The sequence below is a fragment of the Carica papaya genome, chromosome 5, assembly GCF_054855325.1.
Source record: "Carica papaya isolate Zhongbai chromosome 5, ASM5485532v1, whole genome shotgun sequence".
NCBI classification, from domain to species: domain Eukaryota; kingdom Viridiplantae; phylum Streptophyta; class Magnoliopsida; order Brassicales; family Caricaceae; genus Carica; species Carica papaya.
In genome coordinates, this window is record NC_142313.1 from 8,436,932 (window position 1) to 8,462,436 (window position 25,505).

The following is a 25,505-nucleotide window of genomic DNA, read 5'->3' on the forward strand; positions in this document are numbered from 1 at the left end:
TATTGATAGCATTTGCTTCCATGATATAGAATCATCTCCTTTCATTTATAGCCAAAACAAAATCATGACTACCAGAGGAGCAGAAACAATTCTGTCAGATAAATATAAAACTTTTCATTTTGAACCAAGGGCCTAATATTACTTCAATATGGCTGTTGGAAGTGTCTGCCAGCACAACATACTACTGAACAAAATCATTTTACACGAACAAACAAGGAAACAAAAGCAAAAAGGACAGCATGAGATAAATCCATATTCCAAAAAATATAATCTACTCATGACTGTAGCCAAGTCCCTCAACCCTCTGAACATTATGCAAGTTATCATAAATATGAAACGGGCACCATGGGTTTAGCTCAAAAACTTCAACTCTACTCCAAATGAATGAGAAAAGTTTTCTGTCTGTGAGATTAGAAAAGATAGTAAAGAAGCAATTGACTTATCGGTTTCGCTCTTCGGCCATCCTTTTCCGTATCTCGTGAGCTGTGTTGAATATGCCAAGAGTAGGTTTGTTGCATACAAAGCACTTTTTGTTCTTTGCGTGGTGCTAAGAACCAAGAAATACAAAACATTACCATTAGCATAAAATAAAAGATAAAATAATTGTAAAGATCTAAAGTTCGGAGCTACACCTAATAAAAAATATCACTATCAAGCTACGTGTATTTTTGAACCCAACTTTCATTGTTAAGATTTCCACGAGAAGTCTGAAAAGAAGTTACAAGAGGGCACAAGTAAACTAGGGTTAACACTAGGAGGTTGCAGCAGCCCCATTGTTTTTGTAAACAATGTGAAATGGAACTCTGATCTTCACTCATTTTGACAGAAATTAAACTTCATTATAGTGAAAATTAACACAATCATTAAACTGATTAGAATAGCAAAAAAATAAGGCATGCGAAGACTACCTTCAAAGCACAATGCTCGCAGAAGTAGTGATTGCATTTAGTCACAACAGGATCCACAAAAGGCTGCCTACAAATGAAACACGCGAAGGGCAAAGAATCATCATCATCATCTTCATCACTCTGTTCTGCACCCTCTTCATTGCCATCATCACCTCCAAAAGCCAAATTTCTCTTCCTTGCCTTCTCTGCTTCATCCCACTCCTTCTCTAACTGCCATCCAGATTTATAGTCCCCTCGATCATGCATAAACTTACATGAATCTCCATATCCACAATATCCAGTCTCTTTGTAATCCTTACATATGTCTGGCTGATAATCGAACCTTGCTGATACTCTAATGTGAGCAGAAGCTCTAAGGGGCCCATGTGCACCACCCGCTTTCTCACTAGAAATTGTTTGTTCCCTCCTGAATCCAGCCTTGTGATCGGTATACCCATGGATTCCCGTATACAACTTTTCCTCAGAGCTCTTATTCTTCCCCTTCAAAGACTCCTCTGCTCGCTTAAGAACTCTCTCACGGATGGCTCGAGAGTCTTTGGTAAACTCTGTCTCAGTCTCCAATGTAGCTGTTGCTTTGCTATCATGTTGAACTTGAATTTCTTTTGATGACTCAAATTGGAAGATTGGTTTATTAATCTCTGGGTCGGTTGAGGAAGAGCTCTTGGATGGTCCAGTAGAAAAATATAGCTTGCTGTCGTGCTTTGGTGCCTTCTTTTGACTATGAAGCAAAGAGCTTTCACTTTTTGAATCTTCATCATCATCTTCATCGACAGTTCTTTTCCTAATGTTCTTGTTCTTTGATGGCTTTCTAAAGAAATTGCAGACTGAGAACGAAAACAGATAGAAAAATGAATTCAATAATGGACATGTAATATTAAAAAGGGAAAAAGGAGGACAAAAAGAGAAGGATGCCAATAAAGAGCAGATTGTACACCAGAAAATATTTTAACCTTGATCAGAAGGTTTAGGTTCCTGCTGCTCAGACTGTTGAGGTTCACCTGAATCCATCAATTTACTTCCAACAGAAACAGAATTTACAGGTTTGTGGTGTGAACCTAGAATTAAAGGACGAAACTCTTAATTAATTTAAACATAGAAGAGAAATCCAAGGTTAAATTATCATTTTAAGTAACAAAACATTAAGTGCAGGAAATACAACCAAAAATTTGGATACTACTAAGAAGATGATCACATAACATAAACTGTGCAACAATTTCAAGGTGGACATATAATTCAGAGCTCCCTAAACTGGAAAGATAAACAGAATAAAAATAGAAAATTGAGGATTGAAATCTACAAAGAGCTTAAAAGAGGAACCCTAGAAATCAAACTATTGCTACAATAGGTCAGCTGAAGTCATGGTCACATTTTAACAAGATCAAATAGACAAAAGTAAAACCAAAATAGAATATAATCCAAGCAAACAATCAGGTAGACTCAAACTAAAACACAGTCATCATGTTAGGTATGATTTTTGATGTAAAAGAAAAAACTAATGTGTTGATCTAAATGAAAAACCAAAACAACAGGCTTTTATGGATCACAAATGTGTCAAGATGACCCAAACAAACCATTTGCCAGGGCAAAAATGTAACCTGAGAGTCTTCAAGAAAACGGAGTAACCTTAGAACAGAATGAATTATCAAGTTCATGAGCAGGTCATGAAAGAAAAATCGAGTAATATTATACAAATACTTCAAATTGGATCAAACATCAGTAACAAATATGTAGAACACATAAACCCAGAGTTTAAAAAATTAACCAGGAAATACAAAAACCTAAAGAATAAAAACAGTAGTTGGTAAAAGTTTGATAGCTATAATATAAAAAATAAAACCATTAAGTGCCATCAAAAGCTGAGAAAACAATCATCTAACCAAAATCCAACTCATGAAACAAGGAGTATCAATACTAAATAAATCTGATATGAGATTAATGTAAAGGAAATATAAATTTTTCAAAACAGCACATAAACCAGAAGTGAGAATATAATTAACAGTGAAACAACAGATGAGCTAAATATTTATATGATAAAGCAGATTGAAAACAAACAGTTAGGCATCAGAATAAATCTGTAAGGCTCATATCCATCATATGAGAATACAAAATAAGATGAAAACTAAGTGGAAGTCAATTGGATAATTAGAAGTGACAGAATCAGAAACATAATAACCAAAAACCCACCTTAATGTGAATGCAAATCCTAGATGAAGATGGGTTAACAATAGCAAGCCCAAATTAATAGATAGTAAACCAGTACATTTAATCCATATGCTTTAGATCACAATTAAAAGCAGAATCAACTTGTAGGTAAAGAGTTCAAGCAGAAGATGCAAGGTGCATAGAATTTTTTGATGTTTTCGTTTGGCCTCTAAGGGTCATTATATGCTGTTTTACATTCAGTGGTTACTAATGATGTTCTTTTCTCTACCTAACAAAATGTATGTTCCTCTATATATATAAATTTATGCTCTTCTCTCTTAGTTCTTTCTATCCTCCTTTCTACCCTCTCCAACTTCACCCTGAATTTATTGAAATCATCTTTGCTTCTACTCTTGATGGTTCTTAAAAATTTCAAGGACGACCGAGCTTTCTCGCTGTCACAACCGTGATGCGAGGGAGCTCAGAAAAATATAATCAAAATTTAGGAGTCACTACCAATTCTATTAAATGCCAAAAAGACAAATATCAAAGTCAAAATGTTTATCAGGTGAGAAGGTATGTTAGGCTCCCACCTTCTGACATCGGCTTATGGCTAAATATTCTCATTAACGTCAAATTTGAAATCATTGTTTCTGTAAAGAGTTAGGAAAGAAAAATACTACATATTTATTATATTTCATTCCATAAGTTTAAGGATATGTATACGTAGGAGAAAAATCTATATATGAAAACATAAATTACCATATTAATACTAGAAAATTAACTAATAATTACATAAAAATATTACTAATATATTTTGTAATATTCTAATATTCTCCCTTAAGCCAAAACATAAATATTAATCATGTCTACCTTGTTACGAAAATATTCAATTCGGATTTCATCTAAAGTCTTTATGAATATATCACCTAATTGTTCCTTTGTTTTCGCATAATTGGTAGAAATCAAGGTCTTCTGAATTTTCTCACGAATGGAGTGACAATCAATCTCGATATGTTTGGTTTTTTTATGGTGCACTGGATTTGAGATAATATGAAGAATAACTTGATTATCACACCAGAAGTTTGCAGGTAGTATGAGATTCAAACTCACTTTCGTTAAAAGATATTGTATTCATAAGATTTTACATGTGAACTGGGTCATAACTTTGTATTCAGACTCTACACTGGAACAGAACACAATAGTCTGCTTCTTACTCCTCCATGATACTAAGTTCTCACTAACAAAAACACAATAACCTGTAATGAATATTCTATCAATTTTAAATCGAGTCCAATCAACATTTACAAAACATTCAATGTGAGTGTGCCAATGATAGCTAAACAATATACCAAGTGCTGAAGCACCTTTTAGATAGTACAAGATCTGTTCCAAAACTTTCCAATGTTTGACTGTAAGTGCAGACATAAATTGACTAACAACACTGACAGGATATGCAATATCTGGACGATTCACTGTGAGATAATTTAGTTTTCCAACAATCATCTGTACCTTTCTGCATCATCAAGGAGGTCACCATCATCTTTAGTAACGTGTACATTAGGTACCATTGGTTTGTTACATGGTTCAACTCCCAACTTTTCAGTTTCTATAAGTAGATCAAGTACATACTTCCTCTGTGACAAGAAAATCCATTTCTTATTTCTTATTACTTATACTCTCAAGAAGTATTTTAACTAATTCAAGTCTTTAGTGTGAAACTTAATATGTAAGAATGATTTGAGAGAGGATATTCCTGCACAGTCATCTCCTGTAATGACAATATCATCAATATAAACAACAAGAAATATAAAACTAATTGCTGACTGTCTATAAAACACTGAGTGGTCACACTTTCTCTTCTTCCACCCAAATTCCAGAGCTACTTTACTAAATTTGCCAAATTACGCATGGGAACTCTGCTTCAAAGCATACAAAGATTTCTTTAAATAACAGACTTTCTCATACTCCCCCTGAGCAACAAATTCAGGTGGTTGCTCTATATGTACTTCTAGGAGATCGCCAGAAAGGAATGCATTTTTGATGTCCGACTGGTGTAAGAACCAATTTTGAGATGTCGCAATAGAGATGAATAAACGGACAAATGTAAATTTAGCCACCAGAGATAAAGTATCAGAATAATCAACTCTATAAATTTGAGCATTACTTTTTGTTGCAAGTCTGTTTTTCAATCTTGCTACTAAGCCATTTGGGTTTACTTTGACTGAAAAGACCCATTTGCACCACACAACCTTTTTTTCTTTGGGTAAATTCACCGAATCCCAAGTATGATTTTCATTAAAAGTACTTATCTCCTCAAGCATCGGATTATGCTAGCTAGGATGATTCAAAATTTTTTTAACTGTCTTGAAAATATAAATCAAATCTATATAAGCAATGAAAGAGGTAGATGAAGAAGACAACTGATCATACGAAGCAAAATTAGCAACGAGATAAGTTGGTTTAGCAATGTTGCACTGACATTTACCTTTACAAAGACCAATAGAAAGATCGAGATCCTGTGAGGTAGAATCAGATGACGATGGATCTGGTGCAATCTGTTGTCTTTTATAATAAACATGAACAATTGGTAGTGGTACTTGGGTCAGAGGCACACTAACATTATCATCAACTTGCTCAAATAGGGCTGGATGTACACCATCTGGAGAAATATTATTATCTGTTTGTTCAGTGGAGGTATTTGGTGTGAAACTATAGATGACCCACTCATCGTCCACCCATTGACTTGTAAACTTGGACAATGAAGAGAAAAACAATGTATTTTTTGAAAAAACATATTAGTTGATATTAAATATTTATTAAGATTTGGAAAGTAGCACTGATATCATTTTTCAATGCGAGAATATCACAAAAATACGCACTTCAAGGCATTTGGGTCTAATTTTGTCATACTAGATTGCACATCTCGAACATAACAGGTGCTACCAAATATCTTAACTTGTACCGAAAATAAAAACTTGTTTGAGAACAGAAGACTGTAAGGAACATCTCCATTAACTACTATAAATGAATACGATTAATCAAGAAACAAGTCGTAAAAATAGCATCGACCCATAATTGCTTAGGGACTTACGTTTGCAACAAGAGGGCTCGAGCTATCTCAAGTAAATGTCTGTTCTTCTTTTTACTGACTCTATTTTGAGATGGTGTATCAACACACGAGTATTGGTGAAGGATCCTATGTTGAGTCATATAGTTCTAAAATGAATCTGACATATATTTCTTGCCATTATCACTCCTCAATACATGCACAGAAACATTGAATTGTGTCTTGACTTCAGCACAAAAAGCACAAAAGTGAAACAATACTTCAAAACAATTCTTCGTAAGATAAATCTAAGTCATTCGAGAGAAATTATCCACAAAGGTAACAAAATACTTAAAATCTGCTTTACACGGAACTGGATAAGAGCCCCAAACATCATAATGAACTAACTCAAAAGGTGACTCAGCTCGTCTATTGACCCTTGGACTGGACAGACTACGATGATGTTTTGCAAACCGACGTGACTCGAAATCCAGTGAAGGTATATCATGAAACTGAGAACATAACTTATTTAACACAAGTAGAAAAGGGTATTCTAATTGACAATGTACTTCAAAAAAAGAGATAACACTATAACAGACAACCGATCGAGATACCCAAGTATCAAGAATATAGAGATCATTTGATATATTTTTTTACCAATAATTTGTTTCGCCATAAGATCTTGAAGAACACAGTGATCAGGAAAGAATGTAATACACAATTCAAATCTTTAGTCAGTTTACTCACAAAAATCAGAATGAAAGCAAGTTTAAATAGACTTAATACAAATGACAGAGTAATAGATGAAGTTGATTTTAGGGTTCTAGAACCCACAACGTTATAGGTCGACCCATCAGTAATGGTTACAGGAAAAGGTGCTTTATGTGATTGAAAACTAGAGAAAATATTATAATTACTTGTCATGTGATATGTAGCACAAGAATCATTACTCATCTGTTCGAGAAGAAGATAAAGAATCATTATTCTCTAATTTAGTAAGAGGAAACAATTTATTTAAAGATCCCTAATACTAAGTGAATTTAGCATATTCGTCAGCTAAAATCATCACAATTCTCTCAAAAGATGAGCTAGTAACAGCAATAACAATATTAATGGTCTATGTCATCCAACTGCGATTTTATAATTTTTTACAATATCGTTTTATATGCCCTCGTTCACGACAGTAACAACAGACAATGTTATCACTCATTTTAATGTGAGAATTACAAAAATGCCACCAAGAATAACCAACACACAGAAGCAAAGACACATGAAAAACATAGCAAATAAATAAGAAATTATGAGAAAACAGAGTATCTCTTATCACACGGAAACCCAAAGAACCACATTGTCACCACTGGAGATTGATCGTCGTTGCATGCGCCGCCGCTGCACGCCAAACAACTTTCCTTCGGCTAGAAATCACCACAGAACCAGAATACACACCTAAATCTGGAATGTAGCTCCCCAAACCGCACTAGAGAATCGTAAAAGGCTTCATGTCACACGATCCACTTAGCCTCGGTTTCCTTTGCTCCGGCCTTTTGGTTTCGTGCTCAGAACCGGCTGATTAAGCTTCCCTTCACCTTCTGACTTCACACAGGACAGACACGATGTCGCGGCTTCAAATTGCGGCGCAAACAATAGGCAAACTCAACTTCGCAACTCCAAATAGCTGCGCAAACTCTTCTTTTGCGTACACCACCATGTTGGCCGCACTCTGAACTGGTCGGAGATCGGTGGTTGACTTCCTCCGGCACTGGAAATGGGTTGTTTAACCCTTCATTGGTATGATGTATTCTGATCCCTAAAACCCTAACCCTAATTCTAACTCTGATATCATGTAAAGAGTTAGGGAAGAAGAATACTAGATATTTCTTGTATTTCATTCTATAAGTTTAGACAATATATTCATACGAGAGAGATTTATATATGAAAATATAAATCACTCTATTAATGTCAGGAAATCAACTAATAATTATATAAAAATATTTTGTAATATATTTTATAATATTTTAATAGTTTCTAATAAATAAAACATATTGCCCAGTGAACCCATGTCAACATAAAAGTTTATAACTTCTTGAAGTCTGTGATTTTGGCATATATGACCATAACGTTTATTCGTGAGAACACTTACAAATGATATAAGAAATGAAAATATGACCAAAAGAAAAACAAGAAGTACAATGGTGAAAACCATAGGGAATGAGGCACCTACCTAGTGGTGTAGACCAATTTAACTAACTTGTGTTCAAGTCTACATGAAATGTGTGATTTTGGCATATATTCACCATAAAGTTTATTTGTGACAACCTTTACAAATCATGTAAAAAATTAAAATATGATCAAAAGAAAAATAAGAAGTAAACCAAAAAAGAGGATAAAACAAAAATCCTATCTAGCTTCTTGCATTTTCCTACTTTCCTTTGTCGGTAAATTTTATGATCAGTTCATCTAATCTATTAATTTACAGCCAGCTAATTTGAGCTACTTTTAATGCTACTACTATCACTGTTTATCCATTTCTGTGATTATTAATACCATCATACTCCGTGTTTTCAATGAATATAAAATTAAACACGTGTAAATGATGCTTATTTATCTCCATCTAAGTTGAATCCCAATACCCAAATAGTAAGCCAAGATTAAATTAACTCTCATTTCTGAATTGATTGCAGTCAAAACAGTAACAGAAATGTGCAGGACTAAACCTCAGTGATCATCAAAGCAGTAGCAGAGTTACCAAATTAACAATTATTCTTTACTTGAAGCAAATCAGCACAGTAAGGAAATGAAGAAAATAAACCTTACTGAAACAGTAAACTAAGAGGAAGAAGAATGTTGCTAGTTAATCCACATTTGACCCAATCAATAACATCAGCATCCAACAGACTACAGCAAGCACAGCGAAGTCCTAAATCGCAAATACAAGTCCTGACTTATAATTATTCTACTCCATAGTTAAGGATGCATGATTCCCAGAGGATAGTGTTTGGGAGAACAATGAACAATCCATACAACATACAACACATACCAATTGTACCCAAAGACCTAAAGAACCTAAATCATCTTGACAATATATAAGTTGGCAATCCTAAAACTTTTCATTCATCCCATGAGTACAACACTGAAAAAAGAAAAAAAAAAGAAACAATTCATTAATTTAAAAAAGTTATACTACTTAGAAAACTAATCCTGAGTGAAAGACATACCTAAGAACCGAAAACCTTGAATGCAGGTTTCTCGAGCTCGTCCTCCCTTTCTCTCTTCGGCCTCTCCCTCTGAAACTCTTCCTCTGCTCTCTCGCTCTTTCCTCTTCTATTTCCCCTCTCAACCTCGTCCGCAGCCGCAATTTTCCTCACGAATCTCCAAAAAAAAATGAAGCTCTCTCCCCTCTCACTCTCTAATCTTCCTCTCGGCTTCAATCTCCCTTCTCTCGGAAGCTCGCCACTCGCCCTCTCTCTCTCAAATGTCTACTGTTTTCCCCCTGTTTCTCTCTCTCCAGGCCCGGATTTAATTACCCTAGCTCTTCTTCCGGTCCGTGTCTTTGGCTCGCGCCTTTTATCCCACGACATCAATCTAAAACCAGGTCCTCAAGTCAACCCTTTTTTTCTCTTTAACTAAGAAGCGTTTCGTCTCCCTCAGTTTCTCTGCTTTCCTCGATCTCCTTAAAGATAAGTCATAGAAACAGCCCTTTTGTTCAAAATATCGTTACTTCCTCTTCTCTTTCTTCCCTCTTCGATGAAAAAGGGCCCGTGAAAAAATCAGAAGTCTGGTCTCTCAGCTTTCCTTTGGTCTGTCTCCACCATCACTCTGCCTGAAGCTCACCTCTCTCTTCCTTCCCTTGCCGCTGCCAGGTTCAGCATCTCTCCCCCTTTTGTTCACATCGTCAAATGGGAAAGTAGAAAATTCTCCCGAAAACGATGACGTATTGCATAAGATGTTTTTTGGGCTGTTTTAGTTTGGGCCGATTAGAGGTTTTTTTGTTTGGGTCAATTTGGGCTATGTTAGTTTATTTGAGGGTTGAAATAATTAAGATTAATGGGTTTTATGGCCTTTTAAAAATATTGCTTTTATGGGTTTTTAACAAAATAAACTTTTTAAACAAAAAATTTGGATTTTGGTTTTAACTACAGACATGGTGCTTTAGTCACGTTCACATTCATGGGCCAGACTTGATCTCAAAAATGAATCGATTTAGCAAGAAGAATGGGAAATGAAACAAGGGTTATCCCAGCAACTAACCAAACAAGGCTTAGCCCAGAAAATTAAAAAAATATTTATATAAAATAATGTTTAATCGCGTACACTCTCTCCTCTCTCTCTCTCTCTCTCTCTCTCTGTGTCTGTCTCTCTCTTTTTCTCTCGCTCGCTCGCTCGCTGTGTTGCCCAGATTCTATCTATTCTCTCTCAATAAATTAAGAAATTCAAAAATCAAAAACCCCTCTATTGCCCAACTCTCTTAACGTCAAGCCTTTCTTTGTCGCCTCCACAATCTTCTTTTCTCATCAGCCAAACCAAACTCTCCCCCTACTCTCTCTGTCGTCAAAAAAACCTAATATTCATTCCGAACCCTCTCCTTCCACTCTATTTAATTTAATGCCCTCAATCTTTCCTCTTCGCATTTGCTATCTGCTCCCTCTTCTGATTTGCCGACATCTTCTCTCCTGGGTTTTTGATTATCTGACTCTTTTCATCGCCTCTCTTGTATTCCTTCTATAGGGTCTTTTTTTTTATCTTATTTATTTTTTCAATCATTTTCTAGGGTTTTTTTCCCCTCTTTGTTAGGTTGCGATTTTCATTTGTCAATTTCAAATCTGTCTTTCGTTTTAGTTGGGGAATTTACGAATTATAAAGTGCCACCTTGAAAATCGTCTGTGTTTTCTGTGATCGTTTTCTGAACATCCAGATTTTTGTAGTACTTGTTGCACTTCCCATTTGTTATTTAAGGGCGGTAATATACTTTTATCATCTCAGATAGTTTCAAAGTTCCCCTCTTCCGCGACAGATTCGGCATAAACCTGCAAATATTGAATTTTTGTTGGAATTCGAATACCCCTATTAACTAAACGACTCTCCATATTTTTGGGTTTTGTTTTTATCTTCTTTAATCCTTGTTTTTGCAATTTTTTTTTTCTTTAGCAGTGGATGGTAGATTATATTTACTTTGAAGTGTTTATTTGGGGACCAGGTGTTTGGGGGTTTTGTTTAAGGGGTTAGTGAAGGGAAAGCCTGGGATTGCATGGGCGAGCATGAGGGGTGGGCGCAGCCACCAAGTGGGCTATTGCCAAATGGACTATTGCCCAACGGACTATTGCCCAACGAAGCCGCTTCTGTGATCCGGGCGCTTGATTCGGAGCGATGGGCAAAGGCAGAGGAGAGAACCGCAGAGCTTATAGCCTGCATTCAGCCCAACCCACCCTCCGAAGACCGTCGGAATGCCGTTGCCGATTATGTACAGCGGCTCATCATGAAGTGTTTTCCGTGTCAGGTGGGGGTTATATGGACGCATATATGTATGTGGATATGGATTTACATGAACTTTCCTTACTGATACTAGTGTTGCCTATGTTTTTAAGTTGGAGACTATTGTTGTGCACGTTAAATATGTGGGTGTACTTTTGTTTGTAGATATTAGTAAAGAGCTTTACCATTAGTTTTGCGAATATACTGTTGGCTGCACCAGTGTATTTTTAGTTTTTAGTGAGTGAAGTGCTCAGCAACGAGTGGTGGTGCGATTATTCAGGCAGGGAAACTTAAAAGATCTTTAGGACTTTAAGGTGAAAGTAGGGAATGATAATGTTTTGACCTATGATTGGATGTACTTGAAATTTTGCATTAAAAGAAGAATAAACTACCGTATCAATTACCTCAGTTTGTAGAAACTGATTTTGATCAAAGATGGCAGTCAAAGGAAATTTTTTTTTATGAATGATTGGTAAAATGATAGACCCATTCCTTATTGGATTTTTTTTTTGCTGTAGTTATAATCATTGGAGGAGAAAGGGAGTCCTACTTGAGAAGAAAGTTTAGATCATGGTTTAACAGATTAATGGGTTGTTGTTTTCTTTCCATTGTACTGCTAGAAAACCAATTACAATTAAGAAATATTCCATACTTTACATGCTTTATTAGTTCAGAACTATTGTTGTTTGTTCCTCAAAAAAGGACGCATTTTGTCTTTATTTATGGCTATCAACTTATTATCTTTATTTGTAGGTGTTTACTTTTGGGTCCGTGCCTCTCAAGACGTATTTGCCTGATGGAGATATTGACTTAACTGCCTTCAGTAAGAATCAAAATTTAAAGGAAACATGGGCTCACCAGGTTCGCGATATGTTAGAAAATGAAGAAAAGAATGAACATGCTGAATTTCATGTGAAAGAAGTTCAGTACATTCAGGCAGAAGTAGGTCCTTCTTGTTTTATTACCCATAAAATGTTTCATATACAAGAGGATCTTTGTCAGTTTTGAACTTTTTTTTTTTGGTTTCTGACTGAGAACATGGTTCAGAAAGTTTGTCTTTCTTTTATATTTTAGGTACTAACATATTCTTTTATTTATCTTACCCTACTATTCAGTTTATTTCCAGCACCTCTATTTTATTTAATTGGTTGGTAAATCTGGTTGGCCATTTTTGCTTGCCTTTCATTTATTTCCAGGTCAAGATAATAAAGTGTCTTGTGGAGAATATTGTCGTAGACATATCATTCAACCAGCTTGGTGGGTTGTGTACCCTTTGTTTTCTCGAGGAGGTTAGTGGCAAATGAGTAACCTTTCATTATCTTCTAAATGATAAGCATGATAATATTGGCTTATCTTTGCCTGAGTGAGCTTTTGCTTTTGTAGGTCGATCATTTAATAAATCAAAATCATTTATTCAAGCGCAGCATCATATTGATAAAAGCCTGGTGTTATTATGAGAGCCGAATATTGGGTGCTCACCATGGACTTATTTCAACTTATGCTCTGGAAACCTTGGTTCTTTACATATTCCATGTTTTCAATAATTCCTTCTTTGGACCACTTGAGGTGGCTACTTTGATCTTTCTCAACTTCATGTTTTGCATTCCGTTATCTATCATTCGTAAGAGTTTTCTTTTGAATTATAGGTTCTCTATCGCTTTCTAGAGTTTTTCAGTAAGTTTGACTGGGACAATTTTTGTGTTAGCCTGTGGGGTCCAGTGCCGATTAGTTCACTTCCAGATGTAACAGGTACAACAAATCACTTGAAGATTTCATGCTAATCCTTGACTTCTCTTTTGAGACAATAATCCGTGAATATTTTGACTTTTATTTTGCTGCTATTTTGCTTCTTTTCTGGTATTAATTATTATTCTTGAAATATATGCAGCGGAACCTCCTCGAAAAGATGCTGGTGAACTACTACTTAGCAAATTGTTTCTTGATGCTTGTAGTTCTGTATATGCCGTTTTCCCTGGTGGCCAAGAAAATCAGGGGCAACCTTTTGTTTCCAAGCACTTCAATGTTATTGATCCTTTGCGTGTAAACAACAACCTTGGACGTAGTGTCAGTAAAGGTACTTGCATTTCTAACTGTGAAGTGGTCAATTTTGGTATTCGGGATGATTTATGTCAATCACTGCTCAGGTTTTCCTATATTTTTTGTAATTTTAGATTTTGTTATTAAATTTTTTCATACTTATCTTGTGACATATATGCTGTTCCTTTTGTTGATTTATTGCCTGGTAGGAATAATAGTTCCTTCTGAACATCCTTTCCCTTTTGATGATAATAAGTTCTCAATCCATGGCAATGGTTTCCATGCAGTTGCAATGCTTTTCATTTAGATTGTTCTCCTAGCATATCATGTAGTTTGTGTTTGTCAGAAACTGCTTCCAGTGAATTTCTTTAATATATGGCTTTAACATGTATTCTAGCTTATATGGGATCATCTAAATAGAAAAAGAGGCAAGTAGGAGACAGTAAGGTAATTTTGTCCCCACTTTAAGTATGTTTGGGAGGTTAACAGGGATTTCTCAGCAAGTAGATTTTCTTTCTTTTGGTCTGCATATCGACCAAATTCATAAATAGACGGCAATTGAAGTTCTTACATGGAGAAGTTGTTCTAGGAATCTAAGAAACATGTACATAAAAAGATTGATGAGCTATATAAAGAGTTCATGCTGTTTGGACTTTGAGAAGTAGTTTTTGTATTTAGAAATTAGGCATATAGATGCAACTATGTGTTTTTGGGTGCAGATCAATGGATAAGAATGTGAGGTTCTTTGATGTATGTTTTGTGTCTCTGATGTGTTTTGTCCTTTTTTGCTTTAGACTCATATTTATGGTCACAAAGCCCAGGGCATGATTTGAACTCACTCTCTTGGAGGGAGGAAAACCAACACCCTGTGCTAGGAGTGGTTGGTGGCTTTTGCTGTGTGCATTTGATGTCATGAGTTTGTTGGCAATAATGTCCTTTATCCACATGCAGTACACCTTATTTTGAATAGCTTTATCTTCATATATAGGCATGGGTGCTTCTTTGATGTATATTTAGTGCCTCTGGTGTGCATTTGATGGCATGAGTTTTTTTGCCAATAATTTCTGTTATCTATATGTAATATACATTATTTCAGGCAACTTCTTTAGGATAAGAAGTGCATTTGCCTTCGGTGCCAAGAAGCTGGCAAGGTTACTTGACTGTCCCAAGGAGGACTTGTATTATGAAGTAAATCAGTTTTTCCTGAATACTTGGGATAGACATGGCAGTGGCCACCGTCCTGATGCACCTAGGAATGACTTGTGGCGTTTGAGATTGTCAAATCCTGAACAACCACATGGGTCCGAAAATCTGAAGAATGCTTCAAGTATTAAAAGGAATGATAATTCTTCTGGCCATGAAATTCAAGGCGAGGGGTTACATAGTTCCCGTAGTGTTCTTCCTCCACATGGTAATTATCCTCTGGGAAGCACATCTAGAGGTAGTGATGTTTCTACCGTGCCCCGTACTCAAAGCCAAAAGAGTTATGTTAATCTGACCAACTCAAGGCCCATTGATCAGACCAGACGGAATATCAGTTCCATTCAGGGTGTTCACAGTGATAGAGGCCAAAAAAGTTCTAAACCAGAGAATGTAGTTAGTGATCTTCAGGGAAGATATCCTTTTGCGAGGACACGTTCAAGTCCTGAGCTTACTGAAACATATGGTGAAGGTCTTTCTCAAACAAGGCGCAATAGAGCCCCCGAAAGTGGAAAAGGACAAAATATTTCTACACGGTTGGATAACAATAGAAGGAAGAACCTGGAATCTGAAACTTTGGCTAGCCACAGTGCCAGGGCTCCAACTGATGATCCTTCACCTGTTGGGCAAACTGTGTCTCGCCAAAGCTGTGACACAAGTGTTGATTCAAATAATGCATTTAATAGTTACCATGATGATTTGGGCTTGAGTCCTATAGGTGAAGATTTTTCTGTTGTGGGAGCACAGGGCATGCTTCAGGAGGAGCAGGATCTTGTCAACATGATGCCAGCTTCGGCAACTCTTGGTTTTAATGGGCAGGTTCATGTTCCACTAAACTTTCCTTCGAGTCATTTACCTCTTCCACTCTCACCTTCAATTCTGGCATCAATGGGATATTCTCAGAGAAAATTGGGGGGAATGGTTCCCACAAGCATCCCCTTAATTGAGACTCCCTGGGGGCCAAATATGCCCTTTCCCCCAGGTTTGGTTCCACCACCATTAAGTCATTATTTCCCTGGTGTCACTTTGGGCTCTAATCCAGAAGATCAAATTGAACATAGTAATGACAATTTTGGCTCTGCTGAAATGAACACAGAGGAGGTTGAACAAGATTTTTGGCATGAACAAGAAAGGGTCTCCCCTGGTAGTTTTGATCTTGAAAACGGCAGTTTTGACATGATTCAGAATGATGAAAAGCAGCAATCAACTTCAGCGGGTTATAACTTTGTTCCTTCATCTCAGGTTGGTGTTACTGGCAGTTCTATGAGAGTGCAACAGAAGTTCAAAGAAGTGCAATCAACTAGAGAAGACCATGGAGATACTTTTCAATACCAAGACAACAGAGCTAACGAGGTATTTTTAGATGAGAGAATGGGGAGTTCAAGGTCCACTACTGCTTTGCATTCTAATTCTCTAAGAAGTAAAACTTCGTCAGAAAGCTCTTGGGAAGGATCCACGGCAAAGGTCTCAAAGTCAAATAGGGAAAAACGTGGTAGGAAAACTGCTTCTTCTGGAGTAGCCCCTGCTGTGCAGGGTAAAGGTAAAAGCATGTCCGAACATTTGCCCTCTCAGACAGATGAAGACAACAGAGATTTGAATCCATCATCAGGTAACGAAATGGCAGAAAGGGGAACAGGACCTCAACCTGTTGCATCTTTGCATTTTCAAAGGCATCAACTACCTGGACTTGAACCGGCTCAGACAAGTGGATCAGATTCACTGATACCCATTGCTCCAGTGTTCTTAGATCCTGGTTCACAGCAAAGAGCTGTGGATAATTCAGGCGTTGTTCCTCTAACATTTTATGCAACTGGGCCGCCCATTCCGTATTTTGTGCTTCCAGTGTACAACTTCCAAGCTGACGCAGGAAACTCAGATGCATCAACCAGTCATTTTTCTGGTGATGACAGGTTGGAGAATAATGATTCTGGTCAAAATTTTGAATTATCGGAAGGAATTGATCAGTCCGAGGTGTTTGCTGCTAATTTGGCAAGAAGAGCTGTTGCTGTTGAGCCACCAGAGCACAAACCTGACATCCTTAACAGTGATTTTGCTAGCCATTGGCAGAATTTGCAATATGGTCGTTTTTGCCAAAACTCAAGATATCCTGCACCCTTGATTTATCCTTCACCGGTTGTAGTTCCACCAGTTTATTTACAGGGTCGTGTTCCATGGGACGGTCCTGGAAGACCTATTTCAGCGAACATGAACCTCTTCTCTCAGCTTATGGGCTATGGGCCTCGACTTGTGCCATTTGCTCCTCTCCAGTCAGTTTCTAATAGACCACCCAATATTTTTCAACGATATGTCGACGACATGCCTAGATATCGTAGTGGGACTGGAACCTACCTGCCAAATCCTGTAAGATGCATCTTATCATGTGTATTCTCTTTTTTCCTCTGTTAATTATCATCATAACTTTCATATTTTTCTTGCATCCCTTATAAGGGGTTCAAGTTCTTTTTCTCCAGTTAGTGTTCCTTGCCTGTTTGGTGTTGAATAATCTCTAGGGTGTTTCTTCTCATGAGCATATGCTCTTTTTCCTTTTTGTTAATTTTCTTCGTTAGTTTACTCATTTGTCTTGAATTTCATAATAAGAAGGATTCAAATTATTTTTCTCTGTTTGTTAGTGTTTGCCTGTTTACTTGTGCCCCTGCTTTAGTTCATCAGCTGGACAATTATTTCCCACAATTGTTCCACAATCGTTCATTTGTCTTTGTATCTGGTGCATTTAAGTGCATCATTGAGTAAATGCCTCCAGGCACAATCCTTTATTTTTCTTTGTATCTGGTGCATTTAAGTGCATCGTTGAGTGAATACTACCTTCAGGCACAGGCTTGATGCAACAGAAATGTTCTCCGATATGTTTTTATTGATACAATGATTCATGAGTTGCTAGTGTAAAGAACCTGTCTCGCAACGGTTATTCTTTTGTAATATAGAGTTTTCACCTAACATTATATCTCACAAACTGCAAATGTAATTTTTTTTTTGTTAGTCCTGATGACTTGCGGTAGTCATGTGATGATCTAATGGTATGCATGTTTATCTGAGGTATACTAATTTCAGACTGTGGTTCACATGTTTTGAACATGTGACCAACGGAACAATTATATTTTCTTTGATGGGTGTCTTGTCATAACTATTTCCCACCTTAACCAAAAAAAAAAAGAAATGTTTTATGAAAGATTTCCTCCATTTAGTTTATGTTTGTCAAACAATACAATTGAACTGTCTGCTCTTTGGTTCTTCTGAATAAAATTTTGGTTTGTATTAGTGGCTATTAGTCTTCAAGTTTTTCCTTTTTTGGCAAAAACCACTCCCCCTCTTGCTGAACAGCATTCAGAAGTTGGTGTTCCTTTTTTTCTTCAATTTTGATAATATTTACTGTTCCTATTGACATTTATTGAGCTGTGCTTGTGGTTTGATTTCTACCTTGTGGAAATCTTATCAGGCATTAAGTATCAATATTTACATTTAGTTTGATTTCTTCAGAAGGTTTCTCTTAGGGAACGGCATTCCACTGGGACAAGGAGGAACTATAACTATGATAGAAGTGATCACCATGGTGATAGAGAAGGGAACTGGAATATCAATTCAAAGGCACGAGCTGGTGGGCGCAGTCACAACCGTGGCCAGGCTGAGAAACCTAGCTATAGGCAGGAGCGCTTGGCAGCCAGTGAGAGTCGAGCTGACAGGCCTTGGGGATCACATAGACATGACTCCTATACTTCGTACCAGTCCCAAAATGGTCCAGTACGGTCAAATCCTTCACAGGGTGGTTCTGCCAATGTGGCTTATAGCATGTATCCGATACCAGCCGTGAACCCCGGTGGGGTGTCTTCAAATGGACCTATCGCTTCATCTGTTGTGATGCTTTATCCTTATGATCATAATACTGGTTATGGTTCTGCTGCAGAACAGCTTGAGTTTGGGTCTCTAGGACCCGTGGGTTTCTCAGCTGCAACTGAAGTATCACATCTGAGTGAGGGAAACAGATCGTGTGGGGCGTTTGAAGAACAAAGATGTCATGGAACCCCTGCTCAACACTCTTCACCAGATCAGCCTTCTTCGCCGCACCTTCAAAGGTAATTAATCATTCCTTACCTCCAAAAGTTTAGCTTTCTAGGTGTAGTAAATCTAAACACTAAGTTTTCTACTGATTGAAGCCAGAGAGCTCCTTGTTCCTTTTTATGTACGCCAGCGCTCCTACCAATTGCTGGTTTTTACTATCGTATAGGTAAAATGGGAATGTCTCATGGGCCACGTGCCCCTGAACCTTAAGTGTTCAATCTGGGACTTCCCTCCCTTGGACTTGCTCTGTCCGTATCAGGAGTGAGATGCTGTTGCTCAAGTTTCATTGGGTTATTTTTGAGAAGAAGAAATTTGACTGGGATTTTGTGTTTTGTTTGGTAAAGAAACTGATTATATGAAACAAAAATGGCGATTATCATTTTAGTTCTGGAAAAAAAATTTGCCATTTTAAATTTACATAGCTTCTGTTAATCTATATTAACAGTATTCTTAATCAGTAACTCTTAATAGAGTGGTTAGTAACTTTTTTCTTGTACCTTGTGGAAATGGGTTCAAGTGATGTCATGTAGCTATGTGCCACTGTAATGAGCTTGGAGCAAAAAGACAACTTATTTGTACTGCTAGTACTTACACTGCTTTTGCTTTTTAAGTGGGATTGGTTCATGATGCTGTTAATTTATTATCTTAACAGGGGGATTTGATTTTATTGCCAGATCAATGGCCAGGAATTATCAATTGAAAGATGAGGATTTCCCACCACTTGCATCTCCAAACCAGGGAGGGGATGATGGTGGGAGAAATTATAATGAGAAAACCTCTCGATACCAGCCTTTTATGTTCTCATCTCACCGATAAAAGAAAAAATGTACTTTCTGATTATTCTTAATGGTTTTCTCGTTCTAAACTCATCTACTCATGCTGGGTTGATTGTATGTATACTACGAAGTTCATCCAAGCTGCTCTCTTTCAAGGGTCCAACAGGGCGGCAGTCAAGGGGAGATGCAGAGTGCAGACTCGGTGATTAGTTTTTGTTTAGGTTGAAAACACATGTAGCCCTTACTGAAGTAGAAAGTACTTTTAGTTGTAGAGTTTAGGGTCCATGTTATTAAACTTTTGCACCAGGAAATTTCGTCCATACAATGTATTAGGGTTTTTGTTTCTCCCTTATTCATTAGCTCATTGTATTATTTTCTTTATGAATTCTCTTGTTTAAAGAAGTCAACAGTGTACCAATAACAAAGCAAAAGATAGAATCTGATGATGCTCTCGCGGAATGAATTTGATACAAACTTTCACATGTTTGTTCCATTATTGATTTTTAAGTTTTGATCACATATTAATGTATATATATGTTCTTTTTCATCCAAGAACATATAAGCTTGCTAACTATACCAGTTGTTTAAATTTTTTTGATAAAATAATTATTACTACGAGTCAGTTAACTTGTTCATGCCGATTATACTGAATGATCTGATATGTATTTTTTTCCTTTGGGTAGAGAGTGATCCAACACAGTTATTAACTCTAAACTGGAACTTCGATTTTGGAAAGGCTTTTGATAAGTTCAGTTTTAACGGTTCTTACATATGCACTTAAGTTATGCATCAACTTGAGCCACATTCTCCAATGAGTTGATAAATCTTGATCAATTAAAAGAAAATAAATGTGAATCTGTCCGTTGCCAAAGATGAGTTGATATGAGAGAAAAAAGTGATGCGGCAGATAGCAGCTTCCTTGGAACAAATCTTAATTTAAATCACTATTTTGTTTAAAATAAGCATCAATATAAAAACTTATCAAAATTCATGCTTGACGATGCAAATTGACTTCCTTGACTATGGTAGCTTTTCCTTTTTCTTTTTGAAAGATAAATACTATAAGAAAAGATGCTTTGAAGCGATAAATGAGGTTGGGTCTATTTGGAACGAAGACCAGGGATATTTCTCAGTCCCATCTTACCAAGAACGAGTTTTGGGATTGCAGGAGGGTTGTCAAGCCCCATGCTGCGGCTGAACTCATTGGCAAGCTCTACAAGCCTATACTTGTCCTTGCCCACAGTCTTGTTAGAATTATAGTAACCAAGCCAGGCCTGGTATGCTGCTTCTTTGTTCTTCATCTCCACATGACAAAGCGCACGTTCCACCTATTAAACAGATGTTAGCACTTGGTATCACTTAAAGAATTTTCATTTCGCATGTATATCATAAGAGATTCACAAGAAAACCACAAATAGGAAAACCTAAAGCAGAAGAATTATTATATGGAAGGGATGAATCAAGCTGACCTTCTTCTCTGTATCTGGATCAATTGAAGGTGCTGGAGTCTTTGATATTGGTAAATCCTTAATGGCAGATAAAAAGAATTCTTCCCATGGTGACAGCAACAGTACTCCTTCCCCTTCTTTACCTTTGCGTCCAGTTCTCCCAAGTCGATGTATATACTGTTGTCTGTCAGCTGGCAAGCCCACCTGGGATTGCAAAGAAACATTTTGTGACAAAAAATTCACAACTGCAAAGAAGTTGCACGCTCACTATGCAAAAATATACAATAGACATTAACCTATTACCTGTATGACAAGGGTAACATCAGGATAGTCAACTCCACGTGCAGATACATCAGAAGTAACAAGAATCAGACCTTTTGATTTCCGGAATTCATCAGAAACCCGAGTCCTGTAACTCTGTGGCTTTCTGGAATGGATCTCCCTAACATTTGAGTTCAGCTCACCAAGAAAGTCAGCAACCAATCTTGTAACCATCGCAGTTGTACAGAATACAAGAACCTGCACAGACCAATGCCTATATCACATATGTTGCATTAAGAATGTTACCAGGTTAAGGAACAAAAGACATTAAGTATTGACTCTTACAGAAACACAAGGAACCAAAAATTCACATGTAAACATTTGAAATCAATATGGAGCAGCATTCCCCAGTTGTTTAGCTACATGTTATATGCATCTGCACGTGACTGTCACGTACTGATTTCAAATAAAGCATTTGAAAGAGCAAAGAAGTCTAAATCAAACAACTTTACAGTAGGTATCTAAAATGCAAGCGTCTGGTCCACAGTGCTTACCTTATAATCAACATCATCAGCTATGTGCTCCTTAAGAAGAACATATAACAGGGAGAAGTGTTTGTCTAGAGGTGCAACAATATGCATTTGTCTGACCTGAAAATACCAAACAGTTTGAGATACCAAGAACATATATCATCAAGCACGTAAGAAACATTAGAATAAGCCATACCTGTGAGTGTGTTTCCCCAGTACCCTCTTGAACAGTATTGATAAATTCATGATCCCTTTTCAAAGCAATATGACATATTTGACGGACCTTGAGACATAGAAATAGATGTCACAATTTCTTCTCTATTCATATGACATGTGAATACAGGCTGAGGAAAAAGAATCAAACCTCCTCAGGAATTGTGGCTGAAAATAGAAGTGTTTGTCGTTGTTTTGGTACTGCAGCAATTATTTTCTCAATGTCTTTACGAAATCCCATGTCCAATAAATGATCAGCCTCATCCAGTACAAGCACTTTTACACCCGTCAACCTTGTTGCAAATCCTGCAGTATTCTCAACATGGTCTCTAAGCCTTCCAGGCGTGGCGACAAGAATCTGAGAGTGTCAGAGTGAAGTTATAGCAATAATCTACAGTAACCAAGTATTGCAGATAAAGTAGGAACCAGCATATCAATGAACACTAGCTGAATTTCCTAGGAAATTAATGGTTGTGGAAGGAACCAACCGATAACCCACTTGATTGAATTAAGAAAATTCCCTTCTTTGGAGCTCAAATCAAGAAGGTAGTTGTGACTAAAATGTTTACTGAAGAAGATAGTAATGACTAATCCAGTAAGTATTCGTAAGAAGATTCAAAACTTCAGCAGCCAACCCCACACCAATCAAAAAGCATCATAAAGGATAGAACAAGATTCTTAAGGGGGTTCATCTAAGATTAAGATGTGTATATATAATGATATTTGCCTTCGATGGTAAGAACCACACCTGACAAGGGTTTGCTTGCATGCGTTTTTGCTCCAATGCAAGTCTGGTGCCTCCTATCACAACTTGAACACCGATAGAAGGATGATACTTCAATAAGGTATTAGCTTCAGCGGCAGCTTGACAAGCAAGCTCTCTAGTTGGGCATATTACAAGCACAAGAATCGGAGGTCGCTTATTATCCCGGCTCACTGGAGGCGACTTCACAACAACTTCAATTGATGGAAGCTGGAAAACAGAATGGCAATATAAGGGCATATCTAACAGTAATGCAGTCAACCTAAAAAAAATGAGTGCTTCCATTTTCCCAACCAAACTAAGAGATTGACAAGCTGCCCACATTAGATTACCTGTAAAAACAATATCCTTTCTAAATAAACAATAAGCTCAATAAGGAGAGAAACTATTAATGACTTTTATCATTTGAGAACCAAAATGCATGCAGAGGGCATTGGCAAACGCCTACAACCCTGAAGGCCCCTTGTAAAGGAAGGCATTCAACAACCATGTTAACAGGCCAAAATGCAATGATGAAATTGTAGAAATGTCAAGAGTCTTACCAAAAATGCTACAGTTTTCCCAGTGCCTGTTTTAGCCTTTGCTAGGACATCCTTACCTGGAATGAAACTAATTATAATATGCATTGCCATTACATTATAGAGCAACATGTGTTAAATACAGTCAACAGAAAAAATCCATTACAAAGAAAAAACTGTAGAGAAAAAACAATCAGTAGAATTCTTCAGGCTTGTGGCAGGCAAAAAACTAAAACACATAATGCCCCTCTTGGTTGGGTAAAGAAACCAGGATATAACAAGGTTATATTTTTATGTCATTAAGGATGTTGGAGAGAAACATACCTTTGAGGATCACAGGAAGAGTTGATTCCTGTACCACTGTCATTTTCTCATAACCAGCATCCTTGATTCCTTTTAATGATAAGGGAGAGATAGGACATTGATCGAAGCTGTAGGCATCACATAACCCAAATGTTTTATAGGAACAACGCCAAAAAGAAACAAAAAGCTATTTACAGAAAACTAGCAATTGAAAAAGAAAGACTCTGTTAAAGTGAAGAATTACAATCCTCTCCTTTTACCTTGTAGTTGTGTGCTTCAACTTTTTCTCTCTATTATAATTCCAAAGAACAACATAAAATATGAAGAAAAAGAGTACTCATAACAAGGTGAAATGAACGTCAACCATATTAAAAGAAAAACCAGAGCAACAAAATACCTGATCTCACTCAAATAAGAATCAGATTTTCCCGGAGAACTTCTAGAGGCATCCTTCTTGTTAACTTCCTTATCCAACCCAAGTGCAGAACTCGCTTTACTTTTAAAGAGAGAATCGTCGCCATCCTCGTCACTCCCTTCTTCACTAAGCAAATCGCCAATGTCACCCATTACTCTTCTTCTCTCCTCATCAAAATCAATAACATCAGCATCATTGTCGTCATGCTCGACATCTTCCTCCTCTATAAAGCGTGTTTCTTTTCTCGAATTGTTCCATTGCTTCTTTAAACCCTCTTGTCTTCCTCCACCTCTCCTAAACCCAGAATACAAATTCTTCTCATTTCTCTTCCCCATCAACGAACCGGCATTCTTCTTCTGATTCTCACGATTCTTCCTGCGTGATAAGAATCCTTCCTCATCCTCCTCCTCTTTCTCCAATTCACCAGCAAATCCCTTACTAAACCGTGAATTCCTCGAGAATAACTCGCCCGAGCTCCGAGTTCTCCTTCTGCTCGACTCATCGAGCTCTTCCACGTCCCTCTCCCTTCTCCTCTTCATTTTATAGGATTCTCTTCTCCTGTCAGTATCTCTATCACGACCTCCATATCTGTCCCTATCCCGATTACGGCCCCTATTTAAGTTCAGTTCCTCGTCGTCACTAGTGAGTCGGCCACGGAACTTGTCAGTTCTCAGCCCACTGACCCAGTCATTGAGTTCAGCCTCGTCCTCGACGAGACTCTTCGAGCCAGGAACCTCTTCTCTGTCGCGGTTACTAGTAAATTCAGAGCTTGTTCCCAGTCTGGATCGAAACGAGCGCGTCGAGAATCTGCGTACACCAAGCTGTTGGGTTACTCGAGAACCCAAGACTACGTATTTGAGCCTGAAAGGAAAGACATGACAGAGACCGGGCCTTGTCCGAGAGGAGTGAAGAAGAGGTCCGGGTTCCATGAGAGGGAAACAGGAGACCCGGAGAGAAGGGCCGAGGAGACGGAAGTGTGGAAAAAGCTTAACGGGCATAGCAAAGCTGTAATCACCGGTTCCCTTTTGCCGTTGTCGGAACGTTAAATAACCCAGAAAATGCGCGGTTATAGCAGTGTAAATTTTTAAGGGTTTATGGTTTCATTCCGGATGCAAGTGCAACGAACAAGATAGGGTTTTAGCAATAAAACACCAACAGTCCCAAAAATTCTCCAATGCGCCTCTTCTTTTTATTACTCTGTGTAAAGTAGCAAAATGGGCGGCTTGCCTGTTGGCCCGCTTATCCATCCAACTAGGTGGAGCTCGGTCTAGCATAGTCAAGATCATTAACGGATTGGATCGGGCCTCAGTCTAAACCTAAAATGATTAAAAGTTAACATAGATAATAAATATAACTAACAATGGAAATAATTATGGAATTAAAATAGAGCTATTAAAAT

At 37.4% G+C, this 25,505-nt stretch overlaps 3 protein-coding genes across 7 annotated transcripts; 1 reads left to right on the top strand and 2 right to left on the bottom strand.

Moving 5' to 3' along the window:
* Window positions 1–89: 89 nt before the first annotated feature.
* On the bottom strand, window positions 90–9,990 carry LOC110826153 (RING/U-box superfamily protein). Its single transcript, XM_022056752.2, has 4 exons — window positions 9,315–9,990; window positions 1,859–1,963; window positions 909–1,732; window positions 90–547 (listed from the first exon to the last, which is right to left on the bottom strand). The coding sequence occupies exons 2-4, from the start codon at window positions 1,914–1,916 to the stop codon at window positions 440–442; spliced, it is 990 nt and encodes a 329-aa protein (XP_021912444.1). The 5' UTR covers window positions 1,917–1,963; window positions 9,315–9,990; the 3' UTR covers window positions 90–439.
* Window positions 9,991–10,422: 432 nt separating this feature from the next.
* LOC110824964 (nucleotidyltransferase) lies at window positions 10,423–20,137 on the top strand. 5 transcript variants are annotated; one of them, XM_088220648.1, is made up of 10 exons: window positions 10,423–11,593; window positions 12,322–12,510; window positions 12,765–12,857; window positions 12,952–13,134; window positions 13,215–13,317; window positions 13,457–13,642; window positions 14,702–17,166; window positions 18,301–18,637; window positions 18,725–18,893; window positions 19,554–20,137. In XM_088220648.1, exons 1-10 carry the CDS (start codon window positions 11,345–11,347, stop codon window positions 19,693–19,695), a joined length of 4,116 nt encoding a protein of 1,371 aa, XP_088076774.1. In that variant the 5' UTR covers window positions 10,423–11,344; the 3' UTR covers window positions 19,696–20,137. The 5 variants fall into 5 exon arrangements, with proteins under 5 accessions (XP_088076774.1, XP_088076776.1, XP_088076775.1 ...); XM_088220650.1 differs by lacking the exon at window positions 19,554–20,137 and having other exon boundaries at window positions 18,730–18,829; XM_088220649.1 differs by having other exon boundaries at window positions 10,424–11,593; window positions 18,301–18,893; window positions 19,532–20,137.
* A 433-nt stretch (window positions 20,138–20,570) lies between these two features.
* LOC110826159 (DEAD-box ATP-dependent RNA helicase 31) lies at window positions 20,571–25,282 on the bottom strand. Its single transcript, XM_088220652.1, has 10 exons — window positions 24,089–25,282; window positions 23,713–23,819; window positions 23,413–23,468; window positions 22,856–23,080; window positions 22,259–22,465; window positions 22,091–22,177; window positions 21,919–22,014; window positions 21,407–21,622; window positions 21,125–21,307; window positions 20,571–20,983 (listed from the first exon to the last, which is right to left on the bottom strand). Exons 1-10 carry the CDS (start codon window positions 25,102–25,104, stop codon window positions 20,756–20,758), a joined length of 2,421 nt encoding a protein of 806 aa, XP_088076778.1. The 5' UTR covers window positions 25,105–25,282; the 3' UTR covers window positions 20,571–20,755.
* Between the last annotated feature and the right edge of the window lie 223 nt (window positions 25,283–25,505).

Excerpts from the sequence above, each read along its gene's own strand:
- LOC110826159 (XM_088220652.1), bottom strand. The coding sequence starts at position 25,104 with ATGCCCGTTAAGCTTTTTCCACACTTCCGTCTCCTCGGCCCTTCTCTC. Across the intron at positions 23,469-23,712 it reads TCTTCCTGTGATCCTCAAAG|GTAAGGATGTCCTAGCAAAG; the intron begins GTATGTTTCTCT and ends GTTTCATTCCAG. Across the intron at positions 22,466-22,855 it reads TGCAAGCAAACCCTTGTCAG|ATTCTTGTCGCCACGCCTGG; the intron begins GTGTGGTTCTTA and ends TGACACTCTCAG.
- LOC110826153 (XM_022056752.2), bottom strand. The coding sequence starts at position 1,916 with ATGGATTCAGGTGAACCTCAACAGTCTGAGCAGCAGGAACCTAAACCT. Across the intron at positions 1,733-1,858 it reads ACCTAAACCTTCTGATCAAG|TCTGCAATTTCTTTAGAAAG; the intron begins GTTAAAATATTT and ends TTTCGTTCTCAG. Across the intron at positions 548-908 it reads GCGAGCATTGTGCTTTGAAG|CACCACGCAAAGAACAAAAA; the intron begins GTAGTCTTCGCA and ends CTTGGTTCTTAG.
- LOC110824964 (XM_088220647.1), top strand. The coding sequence starts at position 11,345 with ATGGGCGAGCATGAGGGGTGGGCGCAGCCACCAAGTGGGCTATTGCCA. Across the intron at positions 11,594-12,321 it reads TGAAGTGTTTTCCGTGTCAG|GTGTTTACTTTTGGGTCCGT; the intron begins GTGGGGGTTATA and ends CTTTATTTGTAG. Across the intron at positions 18,894-19,553 it reads TCTTCGCCGCACCTTCAAAG|ATCAATGGCCAGGAATTATC; the intron begins GTAATTAATCAT and ends TTTTATTGCCAG.